This window comes from Pristiophorus japonicus, chromosome 3, assembly GCF_044704955.1.
Source record: "Pristiophorus japonicus isolate sPriJap1 chromosome 3, sPriJap1.hap1, whole genome shotgun sequence".
NCBI classification, from domain to species: domain Eukaryota; kingdom Metazoa; phylum Chordata; class Chondrichthyes; family Pristiophoridae; genus Pristiophorus; species Pristiophorus japonicus.
In genome coordinates, this window is record NC_091979.1 from 133,769,436 (window position 1) to 133,789,655 (window position 20,220).

At 45.7% G+C, this 20,220-nt stretch overlaps 1 protein-coding gene across 1 annotated transcript in view; it reads left to right on the plus strand.

The window, feature by feature from the left end:
• Positions 1 to 20,220, plus strand: part of itgav (integrin, alpha V) — a 153,215-nt gene that overhangs the window by 37,822 nt on the left and 95,173 nt on the right. Inside the window, exon 3 of the mRNA XM_070875830.1 lies at positions 18,059 to 18,150. Coding sequence (XP_070731931.1) covers positions 18,059 to 18,150 — 92 coding nt within the window. The remainder of the gene's footprint in view (positions 1 to 18,058; positions 18,151 to 20,220) is intronic.

The window sequence follows — 20,220 nt, forward strand, 5'->3', positions numbered from 1 at the left end:
ACCACTGGGTCCTCATCCCCCTGCGCCGCCACCTCCGCCCACTCCAAATTCTTCTCCAGCCATGATGAGTTATCCTTAACCCTGGCATGCAACACACCCTTCGGAATTCCCAGTTGCGGCTGCAGAGAACAGTATATATCCCCCTGACTATACTGTCCCCTACCACTACAACATTCCTTTTCACTCCCAAATTAAGTTAATCTAAGGGTTAAATCATGGCAGGAGAGCCCAGACCCATGTCATGCTCCTCCTGTGCTATGTGGGAATCCCTGACTACTACGTGTGCGGGAAGTGTATCCAGCTGCAGTTCCTGATAGTCCGCATTGCGGCACTGGAGCTGCGGATGTATTCACCCTGGAGCATCTGCGATGCTGAGATGTCGTGAATAGCACATTTAATGAGTTGGTCACACCACAGGTAAACCAGATAGGGAATGGGTAACCATCAGGAAGAGCAAGGGAAGGCAGGTAGTGCAGGGGTCCCCTGCGGTCACCTCCCTCCAAAACAGATACACCGTTTTGGGTACTGTTGAGGGAGGTGGCTCATCAGGGGAAGGCAGCAGCAGTCAAGTTCATGGCACCATGGGTGGCTCGGCTGCACAGCAGGGCAAGAAGAAGAGTGGGAGCGCTCTAGTGATAGGGAATTCTATTGTAAGGGGAATAGGTAGGCGTTTCTGCGGCCGCAAATGAGACTCCAGGATGGTATGTTGCCTCCCTGGTGCAAGAGTCAAGGATGTCTCGGAGCTGCTGCAGCGCATTCTGGAGGGGAAGGGTGAACAGCCAGCTGTCGTGGTGCATATAGGTACCAACGACATATGTAAAAAACGGGATGAGGTCCTCCAAGCTGAATTTAGGAAGCTAGGAGTTAAAGTAAAAAGTTGGACTTCAAAGGTAGTAATCTCAGGATTGCTACCAGTGCCACGTGCTAGTCAGAGTAGGAATAACAGGATAGTTCAGATGAATACGTGGCTTGAGGAATGGTGCAATGGGGAGGGATTCAAATTGCTGGGACATTGGAACCGGTTCTGGGGGAGGTAGGACCAGTACAAACCGGATGGTCTGCACCTGGGCAGGACCAGAACCAATGTCGCAGGGGGAGTGTTTGCTAGTGCTGTTGGTGAGGGTTTAAACTAAGATGGCAGGGGGATGGGAATCAATGCAGGGAGGCAGAGGGAAATAAAAAGGGGGCAGAAGCAAAAGGTAGGAAGGAGAAAAACAAAAGTGGAGAGAAATCAAGGGCAAAAATCAAAAAGGACCACATTACAACATAATTCTAAAAGGACAAAGAGTGTTAAAAAAACAAGCCTGAAGGCTCTGAGTCTCAATGCGAGGAGCATTCGTAATAAGGTGGATGAATTAACTGCGCAGATAGCTGTTAACGTATATGATGTAATTGGGATTACGGCAACATGGCTCCAGGGTAACCAAGGATGGGAACTCAACATCCAGGGATATTCAATATTCAGGAAGGATAGACTGGAAAGAAAAGGAGGTGGGGTAGTGTTACCAGTTAAAGAGGAGATTAACGCAATAGTAAGGAAGGACATTAGCGTGGATGATGTGTAATTTATATGGGTAGAGCTACGAAACACCAAAAGGCAGAAAATGTTAGTGGGAGTTGTGTACAGACCACCAAACAGTAGTGAGGAGGTTGGGAATGGCATCGAACAGGAAATTAGGGACGTGTGCAATAAGGGTACAGCAGTTATCATGGGTGACTTTATTCTACATATTGATTGGGCTAACCAAACTGGTAGCAATATTGTGGAGGAGGAGTTCCTGATGTGTATAAGGGATGATTTCCTAGACCAATATATCGAGGAACCAACTAGAGAGCAGGCCATCCTAGACTGGGTCTTGTGTAACGAGAGAGGATTCATTAACAATCTGGTCGTGTGAGGCCCCTTGGGGAAGAGTGACCATAATATGGTAGAATTCTTCATCAAGATGGAGAGTGACACAGTTAATTCAGAGACTAGAGTCCTGAACTTAAAGAAAGGAAACTTCGACAATATGAGACGTGAATTGGCTAGGATAGACTGGCAAATGATACTTAAAGGGCTGACGGCGCATAGGCAATGGCAGACATTTAAAGATCACATGGATGAACTACAGCAATTGTACATCCCTGTGTGGCTAAAAATTAAAAAGGGAAGGTGGCTCAACTGCGACTAACAAGGGAAATTAGGGAAAGTGTTAAATCCAAGGAAGAGGCATATAAATTGGCCAGAAAAAGCAGCAAACCTGACGTCTGGGAGAAATTTAGAATTCAGCAGAGGAGGATTAAGGATTTAATTCGGAGAAGGAAAATAGAGTATGAGAGTAAGCTTGCAGGGAACATAAAAACTGACTGCAAAAGTTTCAATAGATATGTGAAGGGAAAAAGATTAGTGAAGACTAATGTAGGTCCCTTGCAGTCAGAATCAGATGAATTCATACTCGGGAACAAGGAAATGGCAGACTAATTGAACAAATACCTTGGTTCTGTCTTCACTAAGGAAGACACGAATAACCTCCTGAAAATACTAGGGGGCCGAGGGTCGAGTGAGAAGGGGGAACTGAGGGAAATCTTTATTAGTCATGAAATGGTGTTAGGGAAATTTGAAGGGACTGAAGGCCGATAAATCCCCAGGGCCTGATAGTCTGCATCCCAGAGTATTTAAGGAAGTGGCCCTAGAAATAATAGATGCATTGTTGGTCATTTTCCAACATTCCATGGACTCTGGATCAGTTCCTATGGATTGGAGGGTAGCTAATGTAACCCCACTTTTTAAAAAGGAGGGAGAGGGAAAACATGGAATTATAGACTGGTTAGCCTGACATCGTTGGTGGGGAAAATGCTGGAGTCAATTATTAAAGATGAAATAGCAGTGCATTTGGAAAGCAGTGACAGGATCGGCCCAATTCAGCATGGATTTATGAAAAGGAAATCATGTTTGACAAATCTTCTAGAGTTTTCTGAGGATGTAACTAGTAGAGTGGACAAGGGAGAACCAGTAGATGTGGTGTATTTGGACTTTCAAAAGGCTTTTGACAAGGTCCCACACAAGAGATTAGTGTGAAAAATTAAAGCACATGGTATTGGGGGTAATGTATTGACATGGATAGAGAACTGGTTGGCAGACAGGAAGCAAAGAGTGGGAATAAACGGATCCTTTTCAGAATGGCAGGCAGCGACTAGTGGGGTGCCGCAGGGTTCATTGCTGTGACCCCAACTATTTACATTATACATTAATGATTTAGCCGAAGGAATTGAATGTAATATCTCCAAGTTTGCAGATGACACTAAGCTGGGTGGCGGTGTGAGCTGTGAGCAGGATGCTAAGAGGCTGCAGGGGGACTTGGGCAGGTTAGATGAATGGTCAAATGCATGGCAGATGCAGTATAATGTGGATAAATGTGAGGTTATCCACTTTGGTGGCAAAAACAGGAAGGCAGATTATTATCTGAATGGTGACAGATTAGTAAAAGGGGAGGTGCAATGAGACCTGGGTGTCATGGTACATCAGTCATTGAAGGTAGGCATGCAGATACAGCAGGCGGTAAAGAAAGGAAATGGCATGCTGGCCTTCAGAGCGAGGGGATTTGAGTATAGGAGCAGGGAGGTCTTGCTGTAGTAGTACAAAGCCTTGGTGAGACCACACCTTGAGTATTGTGTGCAGTTTTGGTCTCCTAATCTGAGCAAGGACATGCTTGCTATTGAGGGAGTGAAGCGAAGGTTAACCAGAATGATTCCCGGGATGGCAGGACTGACATATCAGGAAAAACTGGATTGGCTGAGCTTGTACTCACTGGAATTTAGAAGAATATGAGGGGATCTCATAGCAATGTATTAAATTCTGACGGGTCTGGACAGGTTAGATGCAGGAAGAATGTTCCTGATGTTGGGGAGGTGCAGAGCCAGGGAATACAGTCTAAGGATAAGGGATAAGCCATATAGGACAGAGATGAGGAGAAACTTTTTTACCCAGAGAGTGGTGAACCTGTGGAATTCTCTGCCACAGAAAGTTGTTGAGTCCAGTTCGTTGGATATATTCAAACGGGAGTTAGATGTGGCCCTTACGGCTAAAGGGATCAGAGGGTATGGAGAGAAGGTTGGGGTGGGATACTGAGGTTGAATGATCAGCCATGATCATATTGAATGGCGGTGCAGGCTTGATGGGCCGAATGGCCTACTCTTGCACCTATTTTCTATGTTTCTATGTTTCCCCTCCCCACTTGAATGGCCTCCTGTACCACGGTGCTGTAGTCAGTTTGCTCGCCACCCTGCAGACACTTTCCTCATTCAAACAGGCAGCAAGAACCTCATACCTGTTGGATAAGGGCAAAGACCTCGGTTCTACCAGCACCTGGGTCCCCATAACAGCCTGAGTTGCAGTCATCCCCTCCTGTCCCTGACCAGACCTGTACCACTACCTAACCTAAGGGGTGTGACTGCCTCCTGGCTTAAAATGTCCAGATAAATCTCCCCCTCCCTGATGCCCTGTGATGTCGGCACCTCGGCCTCCAGCTCAACAATTCTAAGCTGAAGATCCTCGAGATGAAGACACATGGTCATCTGGGATTGCGATGCTCTCCATAAACTCTCATGTTGCAGTTGCGGCACACCACCTGTACTGCCATCCCTTTCTAACCTTGTTTTATTTAATTAATTATAATTTATGTATTTAATTAACTTTGCTAATAGTTTTGTTTCTTTCACTAATTACTTGATCTAGTTTAAGTTATAGGTAGATTAAATTAAATATTTACTTGTAACACACAGCACTACAAGTATTGGTGGCAAAAAGCAGCACCTGCTTCCCCCTCTGATCTGAATTCCCAACTTTAACACTGTTTTTAGGAGCACTCGGCACAAGACCACTCTGTGCAGAACTCTCATGGAATAGATTTCTAGATAGGGTAATGGAGATTAATACCTTCGAATCATTTAAGAAACCAATGGATACAGTGCTGGGACTTGGGTTTGATCTGGATTGAGAACTAAGATGGCTTGAATAATCATTTTATTTACTCCTGGAGCTTGCTCTGCTCTGTCAACTGTCCACACTCTTTTCCCCCCCGCCCCCCCCCCCCCCCGCCCCAACATAACTAACCTACTTTAACTGATTACACATTCTCTGGGTCTCGTATATGTCTTTTATTTCTCTTCTGTAAGAGAAGTTTTGTTTTGCACTATTATCCCTTCTGTCAGTTAATTATCTCCTGTTCTCCACCTAATCACACAGCTCATTCTTTTTCTTGTGCATGTGTTCCCCTCTCTTTCCACATCTTTCTTCCTTATAAACTGTTCGTCTGTAATACAGGTTGTACCTCTCCAGTCCGGGACTCTTTGGTCCGGCAACATCCCTGGTCCAGCATCATTCCTGGTGGGGGGGTCGCGACCCGCGCTGTATCCTGGGGCTGGCTGCTCCCCCTCTCCCCACCGCCTCCAGTGTTCTCTCCGAGGTCGGGTTGGTGCGCTGCATCCTGGGGTTGGTCGCTCAAACCCCTCCCCGCTGCCCCCGGCACCCCTTGTCGGATCGGCGCGGAGAGGGAGCGTGAAGCACCGTGGCTGACCGAGGTGCCGAAACTGGGCCCGAAATGCTGCGCAGTAGATTTCTGAGCAGCACATGCGCAGAACGTGGCTGGATCGTTACTTAGCAAAAGGAAGGCTAGAACTATATGCCAGTTAATTCTCTGTAATCAATCCTAAGACCTGTCTAGTTTTGATAAGGCATGTTATATGAATTTGTAGTTTGGCCTAGGCTTTAGAAAGTTTAAAGTAGAAGCCATGGTTGCATGGATTTTTAGAATCCCTTGTTTTAGCTTAATAACTACTGGGTAAAAGAGTAATATACACTGCCTCGGGGGCCATTTTATATTAATGACATGTTTAAATTGGCTGTACTAACTGCACTATTAAACAGCAGTGATTGATTTTGGAGACATAAAGAGGCAAATATACAAATAAAATGTAATTGTCAAACCTATTAGTGAGACTTAATGCTGGTTGCAATTGTTTGTACTTAAGGATTCCCTTTTGTCCCTTGTCTGCCACTGCAGGATTAACTCAATGTGGGCCAGTTTTAATTATTGGGACGATTACTGTCCTTACCTTCCATTATCCTAGTTTGGACATCAAAGCAAGATATATAATCTGGGTGGTCCCCCAAGTTCTTCAATTTCCTATTTTGTTGCACGATTATATGGGGCCGAATTTGGTCGCCCCCCCCGGGCCGTACCTACCTTTTTACCGCCTGCTGCCGCCGGGTTCTGTCGGGAGCCACTTTCGGCTCCGTTGTGTGGCCACTGCCGGGTGGGAGCGGGAATAAGCGGCCAGCGTCGTCAATGTGTGGCAGTTGGAGGCCTCTCTACTTGGAGATTTTCGGAGGGCCTCCAATGCGCATGCGCGGGACCCCGTTTTTTTCTTTGCAGTTTTTGTCTTCCGACGTGTCGTTATTTCGAGGCCGTTTGAGGATGATTGCTGTACTGCGCATGCGCATAAAGACACACCACTTTATTCCACCTGTGAATGTGAGCTTTGGAGAGGAGAGAGTTGGAGGTTGGAGAGGAGAGAGTTGGAGGTTGGAGAGGGGGCAGTCGGAGAAATTGAGACACACAAACTGTTGAGCAGCCATTCGTTTCACTATCGACCTCTGGCCTTCAGAGAAGTCGTCAGACCCCAACGTTTCCCACACTGACGTCGTCCCCAGCCCAAGACAGCGGATCCCTTCTCCACCCACTTCCCCCACCCCAGATTACCCATTTCCACTGCTCCCACCTCCGCCACCCTGAGCCACGAAGGAGAGGAGGGAGAAGGGCTTGAGCTCTAGGAACAGGATGACAGCAGCCTCCTGCCATGTGAGCCAGGTGTCAGCAGAACCTCGGCGTCGGCCTCTGAGTTCCTGGGGTTTGGAACGGACTCCACATTGGCAAGCTCTACCAAGCGCAGAGGCCGTGGCGCGAAGGCAAGTTAGGTGCCAGAACCCACCAGGAGCAAGCATCCACCTGAGGTTTCACCACAGCTCTCTGCAATTCTGGAGATCGTCCAGCTATCACTGACAAGCATGCAGATAGGTTGCGATATCCTCCAGACCATGACTGGGATAGCTGCCAGCATGGCCACCTTCACCCAGCAGCATGATGACGAAGATGGACCGGCTCATCACTGTGTTGGAGCGCATCACCGAGACCGTTGAGACGATGAGGCAAGAGATAGCTTCTGGACGCGCAGTTCAAGCCCCTGACCCCACACCCTCAAGGCAGACAGGTCTGGAGGAGCAGGAGATCCCAACACCTTTGGCCATGCCCCTGCCTTCTCACCATGACGCACACGTCTGCAGACATCCCGCTACCCTCCTGCACAACCTCATAAACCAGAGGCAGAGGGGAGCAGGGGATCGGGACGCCATGGTGTAGGCGGGACGAGGAAGAGGAGCTTGGGCATCGCTTCCGGGGCGGGGGAAAAGAGAGATGATAGTGTCGGGTAGAGGGGTGGATGTTGGTGGTGTAAATGTTTGTAAATATATGTAACCTTTGTTATTGTGCACTTGTAAATACACTCACATTGCTGACCCTCTGTTGGTGAGTGTCTGATTTTAACGTCATGGGTGGTGCCTTATGAGAAACACACATCTGTCCCTCAGGTCATCTGCTTTATCAGGAATATCTTCCCATCCACATAGTGCACTATATTATGTGCTGTGAGGGTTATTCGCTGTGTCAGATTAATTACATCTCTTAAAATAGACTTATGTCTGTCACCACAACAAGGCATGCTGGGTACAGGTCTTTGGTGATGAATCAGAACCACTTTTATGAACTAGTTTCTTTGCAATACAAAAAAAGACACATTAACAAGGCGATAGTGACAGTCTAGTCATTGAAACCTCAATGGTAGGCCACTGATTCACCACAGTGCTTGTCTCTTGCTGTGTTTTATTGACCGTAGTCCTTCCGCAGTTTGATCTGTAATCACGCTGCCTCTAAAGTCGAATAGCTGTAACTTTATAGCCTTTTCCTCCCATACAAATGTTGGTCAGATTCTGCAGCTGTCTCAGGCTTACAATGGATCATTCTAACCCTAACCCTCTCACCCTATGTTGTGCTTCCCTGAGAACTTCTTGAAGGGCTGTGTCACAGAATTAATTAATCAGTCTGGATGGACAAAATGTGACTTTTCACTTATTTATAATTATTTCGCCTTCGCCAATGGGTTTCTCAATGAAGGTCTGTCAGCAAGGTCAAAGAAAAAAGTTTCCATCAGCCTAGACACATTTCAGTCGCTTTTATCACATCCAAATTAAACATGACCATCAGCAATAAAGTAAAGCAACAACCACCTAACTTTTTTCCAGCAGTCCCACTCATGATGGCCCAGCACTTGCACCATAGCCGCGATGTGCAGCGCTGCAGCACTCGGAGCTCTTCTCCCTGCCGCCCGACTCACGGCCAGCTCAGACCTGCTTTTTGCGAGTGGCCCTTCTGGCGGGTGGCAGATCGATCTGAGGCCAGCATCCCTCACCAAAATGGCCGATTTGCAGCATCCGGCATGGGAGGGCGGCATGACGTCACGCCGGCGGATCCCTCCGCGACCAATCTCGATCCGGGCGGAACCTGGACGGCAGAAGGTCGGTTCCAGAGGAATCGCCCAGAAAACATACATTTCCAGCAGATCCTCGGCGACTGCGGGCGTAACCTGCACCAAATTCGGCACCTATATTTGGGTGCCTTTTAGGAACTACATGAAGTTCAATTCTCACGTCAAGTGTTTCATCACAGACTTCTGTTCAAAGTTTGTTGTGGAGAACTGCTAAAACTAGAACTCTTATTTTGTTTCAGAAAAGATGACATTAAGTGCAATGTTTTAACATTATTTCATAATTTAAGATGCTCCTTAAAATCTACCTCTTTGACCAAGCTTTTGATCACCGGTCCTAATATCCTTATATTGGCTCAGTGTCAAATTTTGTTTGATATCTCTCCTGTGAAGCACTTTGGGACATTTAACTACATTAAAGGGGCTATATAAATGCAAGTTGTTCATTGTTCTGTTTTATTTTACTTAAAGTATAAGCTCTTCGTTTTAGCCTGAGCTATATGATTTGTCTGCAATGTGTTTTTTACCAATGTGGAGAGATCTGGAGGTTACGATGGGTAGGCTGCACTGTTTCCATTGCGTACCCCAATGGTGGAAGTGTTCAGTATTCACCTTGTAGCCAGCTATCTCAGAAATTTTGCATACATAAAGTTGTTTTGGCTCATAGGAAGTGCAGGCTCGCCTAATGAAACTGACTTTTTTTTGGAGAGCATTAATATAGAATCATAGAAATTTACAGCACGGAAGGAGGCCATTACGGCTCATCGTGTCCGCACCGGCCGACAAAGAGCTATCCAGCCTAATCCCACTTTCCAGCTCTTGGTCCGTAGCCCTGTAGGTTACAGCACTTCAAGTGCACATCCAAGCACTTTTTAAATGTGTGAGGGTTTCTGCCTCGAACACACTGCCTGAAAGGGTGGTAGAGACCCCCACCACCCTCTAGGTGAAGAAATTTCCCCTCATATCTCCTCGAAACCTCCTACCAATTACTTTAAGTATTGGGAAGGAACTCAATTACAACCATGCTACAAATTCCTGATCTCTCCTGTACTGCAGTCGGCCACAAATGATTGGAAACTAGTTTCCCCATTGGAACAGGGAAATTGAAAGGCCAGTCACCTGGACTGCAGTTGTGCACCTGGGTAAAGTGTCCTGAAGTATGAAAGCAGGTTTTCAGCCCATATTATCATATGTGGAAACTTAGGTCAAGGAGACTTTGGAAAGGAGAAGGAACAATAATGGTAATTACAAGCAACACATTTGTGACTGTATGGCTGAGCTGATGAGGCCCCTCCATTGTGTCATAGCTTAGCAACTCGCTCTTGGACATCTGTTCTCTATCTAGTACTGAATCCAAATTGCATCTAAATATTGTTTATCTTCTACGCCCCCTCCCCCCTCATGCCCCCGACCGCCAGCCCCTGTTATGTTGCAGAAAACATCTGTGAAATTTGAACACTATAATAACTGCACAGTTTTCTTGAGAGCAACTTAAATAAATTCAATGCATTAACTTGCAATAAATTTGGCACAAAATACAGTGATGTTCTATTTGGCTCCCTTTACAATGACATTGTGTATGGCTTTGTGTTCCAGTACTGGACTAATATAAATATGATTTGAGAGTATGTAAACACACTTAACTGAAATAAATAGTAAGGGATGTGTGAAGGATCAAGTAATTAATTCTGTTTTTTCAAAAAAATTCATTTTTTACAATCTTAAGTCCTGAAAATTTTAATTGACCCAGCACCCACAGTCTTTTGGGGAAGAGATTTCCAGATTTCCACTACACTTTGTGTGGAAAAAGTTCTCCTGATGTCACTCCTAAATGGCCTTGCTCTAATGTAAGATTAGGTCCTCTTGTTCTAGGTTCTCCAATCAGAGAAAAAAAATATTTGTATGTTCCCTATCAAATCCCTTTTAGCATTTTATACCCCTCAATTAGAACATCCCTGAACTGTCTAAATTCAACGGAATACAGCCCAAGTTTATGCAACCTATCCCCATAATTTGACTCTTTAAGCCCTGATAGCTTTCTGGTGAATCTGTGCTGTAGCCCTTTCGAGGTCAATATATCCTTCCTGAGGTTCTGTGACCAAAAACTGAATGCGATACTCCAGATGATACCAAGGCTCTGTACAACTGAAGCATCACTTCCTCACATTTGTATTCCAGCTCCATTGAAATAAAGACCAATGTTCCATTAGCCTTTTTTGGATTTACTTTTTGTACCTGTGCAGTAGCTTTCAATGACTTGTGTGCATGGACACCTAAATCCCTTTTGCTCCTCCACCGTTCCTAGTTTCTTACCAATAAGAAAATATCCTGCTTTATTTCTAGACTGAACTGAATGTTAGGTCTACTCCTGACATGGAAAGGTCAATCATTAAATAGAAGGCAATAATTAAAGTTGCTAGCTTGTTTCTCCCATCTTGGGCTCCTTTCCCACTGTATTCTTCTGGTGGAGGCTATCCTTCAACCGAACAATTAACTGCTCTGTGCTGCTCCTCATTAGTAGAAATGTAAGCAAGGTCCAGCATGTTTCTTTTAGTTCAGGTAATCCCTTTGGTCCGATATACAGGGCATTCGGGATAACACAGGCAGCCCACTCAACTGAAGCTCCACATACACGCAATGTATCCAGCTTCCAGCCACCACCCACCAGATCGCAATGATTTTTATTTCAGTTTGTGGATTTTGGCTTTTCAGCAACTTTATTTAAGTTACTAATTCCTTGGTAAAATATCTAGGTGTATAGGGCCCAAGTTTCCACAAGAAAAAAAACGGGCGCCCCTCCGAACTGGGCGCCCGTTTTTCGCGCTTAAAACGGCGCCTAAAAAAATCCTCGGTATTCTCCACCTACTTACAGGTCCTCTGGCCCTCGGCGCAGCCAGCACGAGCTGTGGGGGGGGCGGAGCCAGGTCCCGGCGCTGAAAACAGTGCCGGGACCTCTGCACATGCGCGCTACAGTCGGCACGCAAGTGCAGTAGCTCCAGGCGCCGAACTGTGTGGGAGGGGCCCGAAGCACGCAGCCCCTAGCCCTGGCTGAATGGCCTCAGTGGGGCTGCGTGAATAAGGCTCCTCCCACGGCCAGCTCCTGCTCCCCGCCCCCGACAAGACCCGACACCCGCTCCCGCCGACCAGACCCGACCCGACACCCGCTCCTGTTCCCCGACCCCCCCCTCTCTCTTCCCCCCCCACTCTCTCCCTCCCTCCCTCCCCCTCTCTCTCTCTCTCCCTCCCTCCCCCTCTCTCTCTCTCTCTCTCTCTCTCTCCCTCCCTCCCCCTCTCTCTCTCTCCCTCCCTCCCCCTCTCTCTCTCTCTCTCTCTCTCTCTCTCTCCCCCCCTCCCTCTCTCTCTCTCTCTCTCTCTCTCTCCCCCCCTCCCTCCCTCCCCCTCTCTCTCTCTCTCTCCCTCCCTCCCCCTCTCTCTCTCTCTCTCTCTCTCTCTCCCTCCCTCCCTCCCCCTCTCTCTCTCTCCCTCCCTCCCTCCCCCTCTCTCTCTCTCTCTCTCTCTCCCCCTCCCGCTCAGCGACACGAACGGCTTTCTCCCCCCCTCTCCCGCTCAGCGGCACGAACGGCTGCAGAATTCTCCCTGGCTGAAGCACTTTCACACAGGTAGGAAGATGGTTTATTTAATCTTTTCTTGGCTTATAAATGTTTATTCAGGTTGGATTTATTTGTATAATATTTGTAGAAGTATAAATAAGGATTTATTGTCGAATTTAATGACTTCCCTTCCCCCCCCCCCCCCCCCCACCTCGTTCTGGACGCCTAATTTGTAACCTGCGCCTGATTTTTTAATGTGTAGAACAGGTTTTTTCAGTTCTACAAAAATCTTCACTGGCTCCATTCTACTTTAGTTTGGAGTATGTTTTCACTGTGGAAACTTTCAAATCAGGCGTCAGTGGCCGGACACGCCCCCTTTTGAAGAAAAAATTCTGTTCTAAACTAGAACTGATCTACCTGACTAGGACTGCGGAAAAAAAAATGTGGAGAATTGCGATTTCTAAAATAGTCCGTTCTCCACCAGTTGCTCCTAAAAATCAGGCACGAATCATGTGGAAACTTGGGCCCATAGAGTGGACAGTTAGAATCATATAAACAATATTAATTTCATTTCTTATTTAATAACAGCTATAGCCATTCAGATTTGGATTTTCCTATGAACTATGGGGCAGAAAAGATCAAGTTTTGATATTGTCCAAAAAAGTTCCTCAAGAACCAACTGGAGAGGAGATTTCTTTATTTACGCTGCATGTTATGATCTGGATTGCACTGTCTGAAAGGGTGGTGGAAACAGATTCAACTGTAACTTTCAAAAGGAAATTAGATATATACTTGAAAAGGAAACATTTACAGATCTTTGGGAGCCCTGCGAAGAAAGGAAGCTAGCAGTGTGGGATATTGAAATGGAGTGACTCTGAGTCGCCAGAAATGGTCTGTTACTATGCCTTGTTGGAAAAGATATGAGGATCCTTTAAGCGGATTTAATAAAACAGATTTTTTGGTCCTTTTTGAGTGTTAATTAGCTCCAGGACGGAACTAATTCGTTCAGGTCGAACAGTTAATCTCTCCTCCCTTTTCCTGGCATCCTAGCAGTATCTTGGTGATTTTACTGAAAGAGCTAACATTCCTGATGGATGAATAATCATAAGAGAGTAATCAGTGTATCGAGTACAAAAGATGTTATTCATGTTTAAAAGTAGATAATTCCAAATATTCTAAAACCCATGTTCCTATATCGGGTGTGATTGACAGTCAGGGAGCAGATTCTAATAGGCCCAAATAAGGCAGAGAAGCATGGTTTAAATATTTCATTCTTGATGCCTGTTGTGTCTTGAATTCTGTTTGAATGTAATCATAAATCATTTCTGGGGGTGGAAAAGGGCAGGATAAATGGTTTAATTATAGCTGAGGATTCTCATTAGCCCAAAAAAACTTCTTATAAGCATGAGATTAGGCAGAGTTTCAGAACGTGAATTAAAGTCTCAAGGTGAAATGCTGAAAGTGCACAAGGGGAAAGCCCTTTATAAAGAAAATCATCATCATCATAGGCAGTTCCTCGAAATCGAGGAAGACTTGCTTCCACTCTAAAAGTGAGTTCTCAGGTGGTTTTACAGTCCAATGCGAGAATTACAGTCTCTGTCACAGGCGGGGCAGACAGTGGTTGAAGGAAAGAATGGATGAGGAGTCTGGTTTGCCGCACGCTCCTTCCGCTGTCTGCGCTTGTATTCTGCATGCTCTTGGCGACGAGACTCGAGGTACTCAGCGCCCTCCCAGGTGCTTTTCCTCCACTTTGGGCGGTCTTGGCCCAGGGATTCCCAGGTGCCAGTGGGGAATTTGCATTTTATCAAGGAGGCTGTGAGGGTGTCATTGAAACATTTCCTCTGCCCACCTGGGGCTCACTTGCGTGTTTTTAAAATGTTTACTGAACCTTGGGATTGCTTTGTAACAAATTTTTCATGTCAGCTATTGTAACTGTGTATCTAATGTTTATTTTGTTTTGGCATTTCTGTTTGTATCTTCCATTTGCTACTTCAACTCGTCAATTGTTATGATCTATAGGATAGTGTCATCTATGAAGATTACACTATGAAGATGTTTTGATTAGAGTAGTTGACACAAACTACCCGCAATCATTTCAGCTGTATGACAGGATTTATTGGTACAGGTGCAGCGTCGAGAATTCGGGACCGAGGCCGTTGCGGATTCCGGGATTTTCCCGACTTTCAATCGTCTTTCTGACATCACAAATCCGGAAATACTCGAGCCCAGGTTCTGGTATTTATATATTTTGGAATGTCAGAAAGGGGGGGGGGCGGGGAGGATGGAAAGAGGGAGGCGGGGGAGCTGTGTTTGGGCCGGCTGGCCCCGTTGATGAGGTTGATAGGCGGGCCCCGCCGTGGAGCTGTTTGGGCGGGGCCCCGCTGTGGAGAAGCTGTAAGGCGGGCAGGGCCCCGACGATGAGGTAATTGGGCGGGACCCTGCCGAGGAGCTGTTCGGGCGGGGTCACGCTGAGGAGGAGCTGTTTGGGTGGGCGGGCCCCGCCGCCGAGGTGCTGTTCGGACGGGTCTTGCCATGGAGGTGGTGTTCGGTCAGGGCCCTGCTGAGGAGCAGGTGGTCGGGCGGGGCCTTGCCAAAGAGGAGGTGTTCGGGCCGGCCAGTCCCCTCACGGAGGAGGTATTTGGGCGGGCCGGCGAGGAGGCCCCGAGGTAAGGGCAGTGAGGGTGAGGCGAGGCCCAGGTTGTGCAGCGGTGGCGAGGCCCTGAGGAAAGGGCAATGGCGGCGGGCGAGGCCCGAGGTTGGGCAGTTGCGGGGCCCAAGGTCGGCAGGGTCGGTGGGTCCGGATTCCGGAATATTTTACGGATTCTGGATGATCTTGCCACCGATCGATCCAGATTCCGGAACATTCCGGATTCCGGAATTCTGGATTTTTAATGCTGCACCTGTATTAAAAACCCATGAAGCTGGCTGGATAAAAAGCAAACTGTTGTATGGGGGTTGATGTATTTTTACTAATTGTTTTCATTTTTTGTATGTGGCCGAACATGTGCCCTTAAAGAAAAAGGCTGTCAAAAATAATTCTAGAGCCCCCGGATGTCTAGGGACTTACAGGGGAGGATTAAGGGAAAAAAAGGATGCTTATGTCATATACCAATGGCTAAATACTATAGAATCTTTAGAGGAATATAGAAAGTTAAGAGGCAGATTTAAAAAGGATATTAGGAATGCTAAGAGAGTGCACGAGAAATTCTTGGCCAGTAAAATTAAGGAAAACCCTAGATGTTCTATAAATATATTAAGAGTAAGAGGGTAACTAAGGAAAGGATAGGGCCTATTAGAGACCATGAGGGTAATCTTTGTGTGAAGGCAGAAGATGTTGGTAGGGTTCTTAACGAATACCTTGCATCTGTTTTCACAAAGGAAAGGGGCAATGCAGATACTGCTATCGAGGAGGAGTGTGATATTTTGGATGAAATAAATATAGTGAGAGAGGAAGTATTAAGGGGTTTAGCAGCTTTGAAAGTAGATAAGTCCTGAGGCCCGGATGAAATGCATCCCAGGCTGTTGAGCAAAGTAAGAGGAAATAGCAGAGGCCGTGACCATCATTTTCCAGTCCTCTTTGAATCTGAGCATGGTGCCGCAGGATTGGAGGACTGCTAATGTAGTGCCCTTGTTTAAGAAGGGAGAAAGGGATAGGCCGAGTAATTACAGGCCTGTCAGCCTAACCTCAGTGGTGGGAACATTATTAGAAAAAATCCTGAAAGACAGGATAAATCTGCATTTGGAAAGGCAAGGATTAATTAGGGACAGTCAGCACGGATTTGTTAAGGGAAGATCTTGTTTGACTAACCTGATTGAATTTTTTGAGGAGGTAACCAAGAGAGCTGATGAGAGTAGCGCGTACGATATATATATGGACTTTAGCAAGGCTTTTGATAAGGTCCCACATGGTAGACTGGTCATGAAGGTTAAAGCCCATGGGATACAGGACAAAGTGGCAAGTTGGATCCAAAATTGGCTTGGATAGAGGAAGCAAAGGGTAATGATTGATGGATGTTTTTGTGACTGGAAGGATGTTTCCAGTGGGGTTCCACAGGGCTCAGTACTGGGTCCCTTGCTTTTTGTGGTATACATCAATGATTTACATTTGAATAAAGGGAGCATGGTTAAGAAGTTTGTAGACAACTGAAATTGGCTGTGTGATTGATAATGAAAAGGAAAGTCATGGGCTGCAGGAGGATATCAATCTACTGGGCAGAGCAGTGGCAAATGGAATTTAATTCAGAGAAGTGTGAGGTGATGCACTTTGGGAGGGCTAATAAGGAAAGGGTATACACATTAAGCGGTAGGCCACTTAATAGTATAGATGAACAAAGGGACCTTGGAGTGCTTGTCCACAGATCACTGAAAGTAGCAGGCCAGGTGGATAAGGTGGTTAAGAAGGCATACGGAATGCTTGCCTTTATTGGCTGAGGCATAGAATATAAGAGCAGGGAGGTTATGATTACATTGTATAATACTTTGGCTAGGCCACAGCTGGAGTACCGCGTGCAGTTCTGGTTGCCATATTATAGGAAGGACGTGATTGCATTAGAGAGGGTGCAGAGGAGATTTACTAGGATGCTGCCTGGAATGGAGAATCTTAGTTATGAGGACAGATTGGATAGGCTGGGTTTGTTCTCATTGGAACAGAGGAGGTTGAGAGGAGACCTCATTGAGGTGTACAAAATATTGAGAGGCCTGGACATAGTGGATAGTAAGGGTCTATTTCCATTGGTGGAGGTGTCTATTATGAGGGTGCATAGTTTTAAGGTGGTTGGTGGAAGGTTTAGAGGGGATTTGAGGGGGGGGCTTCTTTATGCAGAGGGTTGTGGGGATCTGGAACTCCCTGGAAGAGTGGTGGATGCAGAAACCCTCACCACTTTTAAGAGGTGGTTGGATGGGCACTTGAAGTGCAGTAACCTGCAGGGTTACAGACCTAAAGCTGGTAATTGGGATTAGACTGGATGGCCTTTTGTTGGATGGTGCAGATATAATGGTAAGTACTGCAGGGAATACGGCCAGGGTGATCTCCTGGATGGGTTGGAGAGGAATTTTCCCAGATTTTTTTTCTCCCTAAATTGGCCTGGGTTTTTATCTGGTTTTTGCCTCTCCCAGGAGATCACATGGCTCTGGTTGGGGTGGAGTGTAGAATGTTTCAGTATAAGGGGTGTCGCAGTTGTGTGAGGCGGACTGGGTGCTGGGTGCTCTTTGTCTTTCCGTCATTGTTCATAGATTTATATGTAACCTTTAGGGCTGCTGACCGAGGGCCGTGCGGCTCTTTGTCGGCCGGCACGGACACGGTAGGCCGAAATGTCCTCCTTATACGCTATAAATTGTTTATGTTTCTAATACTAAAATTCATTTGTTGTTGTGGCAATGCATCTATTTGCTTTTTCTCACTATAGAACCAAGTAAATCATCAAATTTTAACATTGGAGTAGCAAGATTATCACTACATCATTTTATTTGAAATACTTTGAAAGGGTTTCAGCTTTTATGACTACATTGAGAAAGTTAGGCTTTGTGTTTCCACGCTAACCTTGGCCTAAAATAAATACTGTGTTTAATTATTTATTTTGAACCAGGAGACCATAAGGCCAATTACACCCTTTTTGTGGGGAAATGAGAATGGGCTTGAACTATCCTGAACTATTTTACTATGTTTCGACAGTACTTCCCTGTGCTGAGTGCTTAAAATAGCAACAGTAATTCAGCATGGGTGCTTTGTTGTGAAATTCAGATCTCCTGGAGTATAACTTTACTAGTTGCAAATGTAGCCTGGTAATTTTGAAAGAGTTAAAGATCTTGTATCCCTGGACATAAAGTTGCCCATCTGGGATATCTGTAAAGTTCATAACCATTGAGGCAATTTTGAGTTTTGCTGTCATGTAAAAGTACTTTAACGTCTTTTTAAAATATTCCTTCAGGTAACAGATTACGAAATGGGAATGAGCCGATGGAATTTAAATCCAACCAGTGGTTTGGAGCATCCTTGAGAACTCAGGATGACAAAATTCTGGTATGTAATAATGTATTCATCTGGTTGTGTGGTCATTCAGTGTTGACGTACATCTGAAATTACTTCACCATTGCTTAACTCCTGTTCTTGATTGGTTACATTTTAATCAAACAATATTTGTGGCAAGTGACGTTGTTAAACCTCAGGACTGCAGTGGTATCTGATAATTTATGAATCACATCGGACCATAAGTTTTAATGGGCTAGAATTTTCCCAAAGCCCGCCAGCCCTGATTGCCGCCCAAAAAACTGTTAAGGCTGGGAAGACTATCTCCGGCGAAAACTTCCCATAAAAAAAATCCGACCAGCGAAAAATATGGGCCTTGCACTCCCAATCTGAGTGCAATTTTGGTTAGATTGGGCAATGCCTAAAGAAAATGGGCGATAAATTAAAAAAATCTATTAAAAAATTTACCCCGAGGCTGTGGGTTGGGCCCAACATGAGATAAAGAATAAAAATAATTTTTCAAAAAACCTAACTAAAAAAATCAATAAAAACATTCCCACATACTTTTAAATTAAATCACCCCAACAGATTTTGAAAATAAATATAAAATAACCAACCACTTACCTTTTTCTTGCAGACCTACTTACCTACCGCCCAGCTCCACTGATCCTCGTGGGTGTTTTTAAAAAAAATTGTTTTTTATACTTGCCTACGGGTCTCCACTCAGCCAAAGATTGCGCCAGGGCGATCTGTGGAAGGTGCATGCCGGCGGTCCGCTCCCCAGCAATACGTCAAAACCGCCGGCATGCCTCAGCTGGGGAATTTTTCAGCAACCTGGTTCTTGCCCAAAGAAGTCAATACCGTTGAGAAACCAGGCGGTGAAACAGTGCAAATTCTAGCCCAATGTATTTAAAGATTATTGGAAATTAAGATTTATTTCCAAAGAGTGATTTTAAAGACAAAAAACTTCCCTCCTTTTTCCACCAATGTTTTCCTCACTCCTCCTCTCCTTGAAGGTTTTACCTCGTTTCTGGGTATGGTTCAGAGGGTGGCAGGCACTTTTTGATGCCCACATAATGTTATTCATGTGAGCCTAAACAAGAGCAATAGTAGTATATTCAAACGTATTGGCAGAGAAGCAAGGGGGATTTGCAACCATGCACAGTTACATTCTCATTCATTGTCCACACATGTGCGCTGCCAACATGGGGCACTAGATAGCAATCATCAGCGGGAATCCTGGCTGAATTTCCATCCACCTACTGCTGTTACAGCTGAGATCAGGTAATCATCAGAGATCCAAGGATTGATCTTGGAATCTTTCTGGTCTGTATAACTCAACTGTTCACTTCCTTAACCAGAAAAGCCATTGGAGTATGCGGCATATGTGTTTTCGTGGGATGTGGCCGATTCTGGCAAGGCTGCATTTATGCTCCATCTCTCGTTGCCCTGAGAAAGTGGTGGTGCGCTGCTAAATTGACATGCTGCAGTCCTTGACGTAATGGTGCTCCAATGATGGTATTATGGTGGGACTTCTAGGATAGTGATCCAGTGATGATAAAGGAATGATGATATATGTGCAAGTCAGGGTGGTTTGTGACTTGGAGGTGATGGTGTTCCAATGACTTTGCTGATCTTGTTCTTGGTGCTAGAGATCATAGGAAAGGGAGGTGCTATCAGAGTAAGCTTGATGAAATACTGAAGTGCATCCTCTAGATAGTCCATACTGCAACCACAGTGCACTGGTAACAGAGGGAGTGGATGTTGGGTCCAGTGGTAACGGTCCTGCTCTGTCTTCGTTCGTGTGGAGCTGCTTGAATGTTGTGGCTGCATTTATCTAGACATAGAATTACATAAAATAAGGCCGTTTTGTTTTGTGCCAGTGTCTATACCCTACATGATCCTCCTACCACTCTAATTACTTCTTCCCATGCTTCACCCCCTATTTCCTCCTTCTCTTCTCCCTCACATATGCATCACACCTACCCATAAATTAATCAATACTATCTGCTTCAACCACTCCATGTGGCAAAGAGTTCCACATTCGCACCAATCTGTGTAAAGACATTCCTCCTTTGTAAGTGGTTGTTGAACAGTCCGTCATAGTACTTACTTGAACCTTGC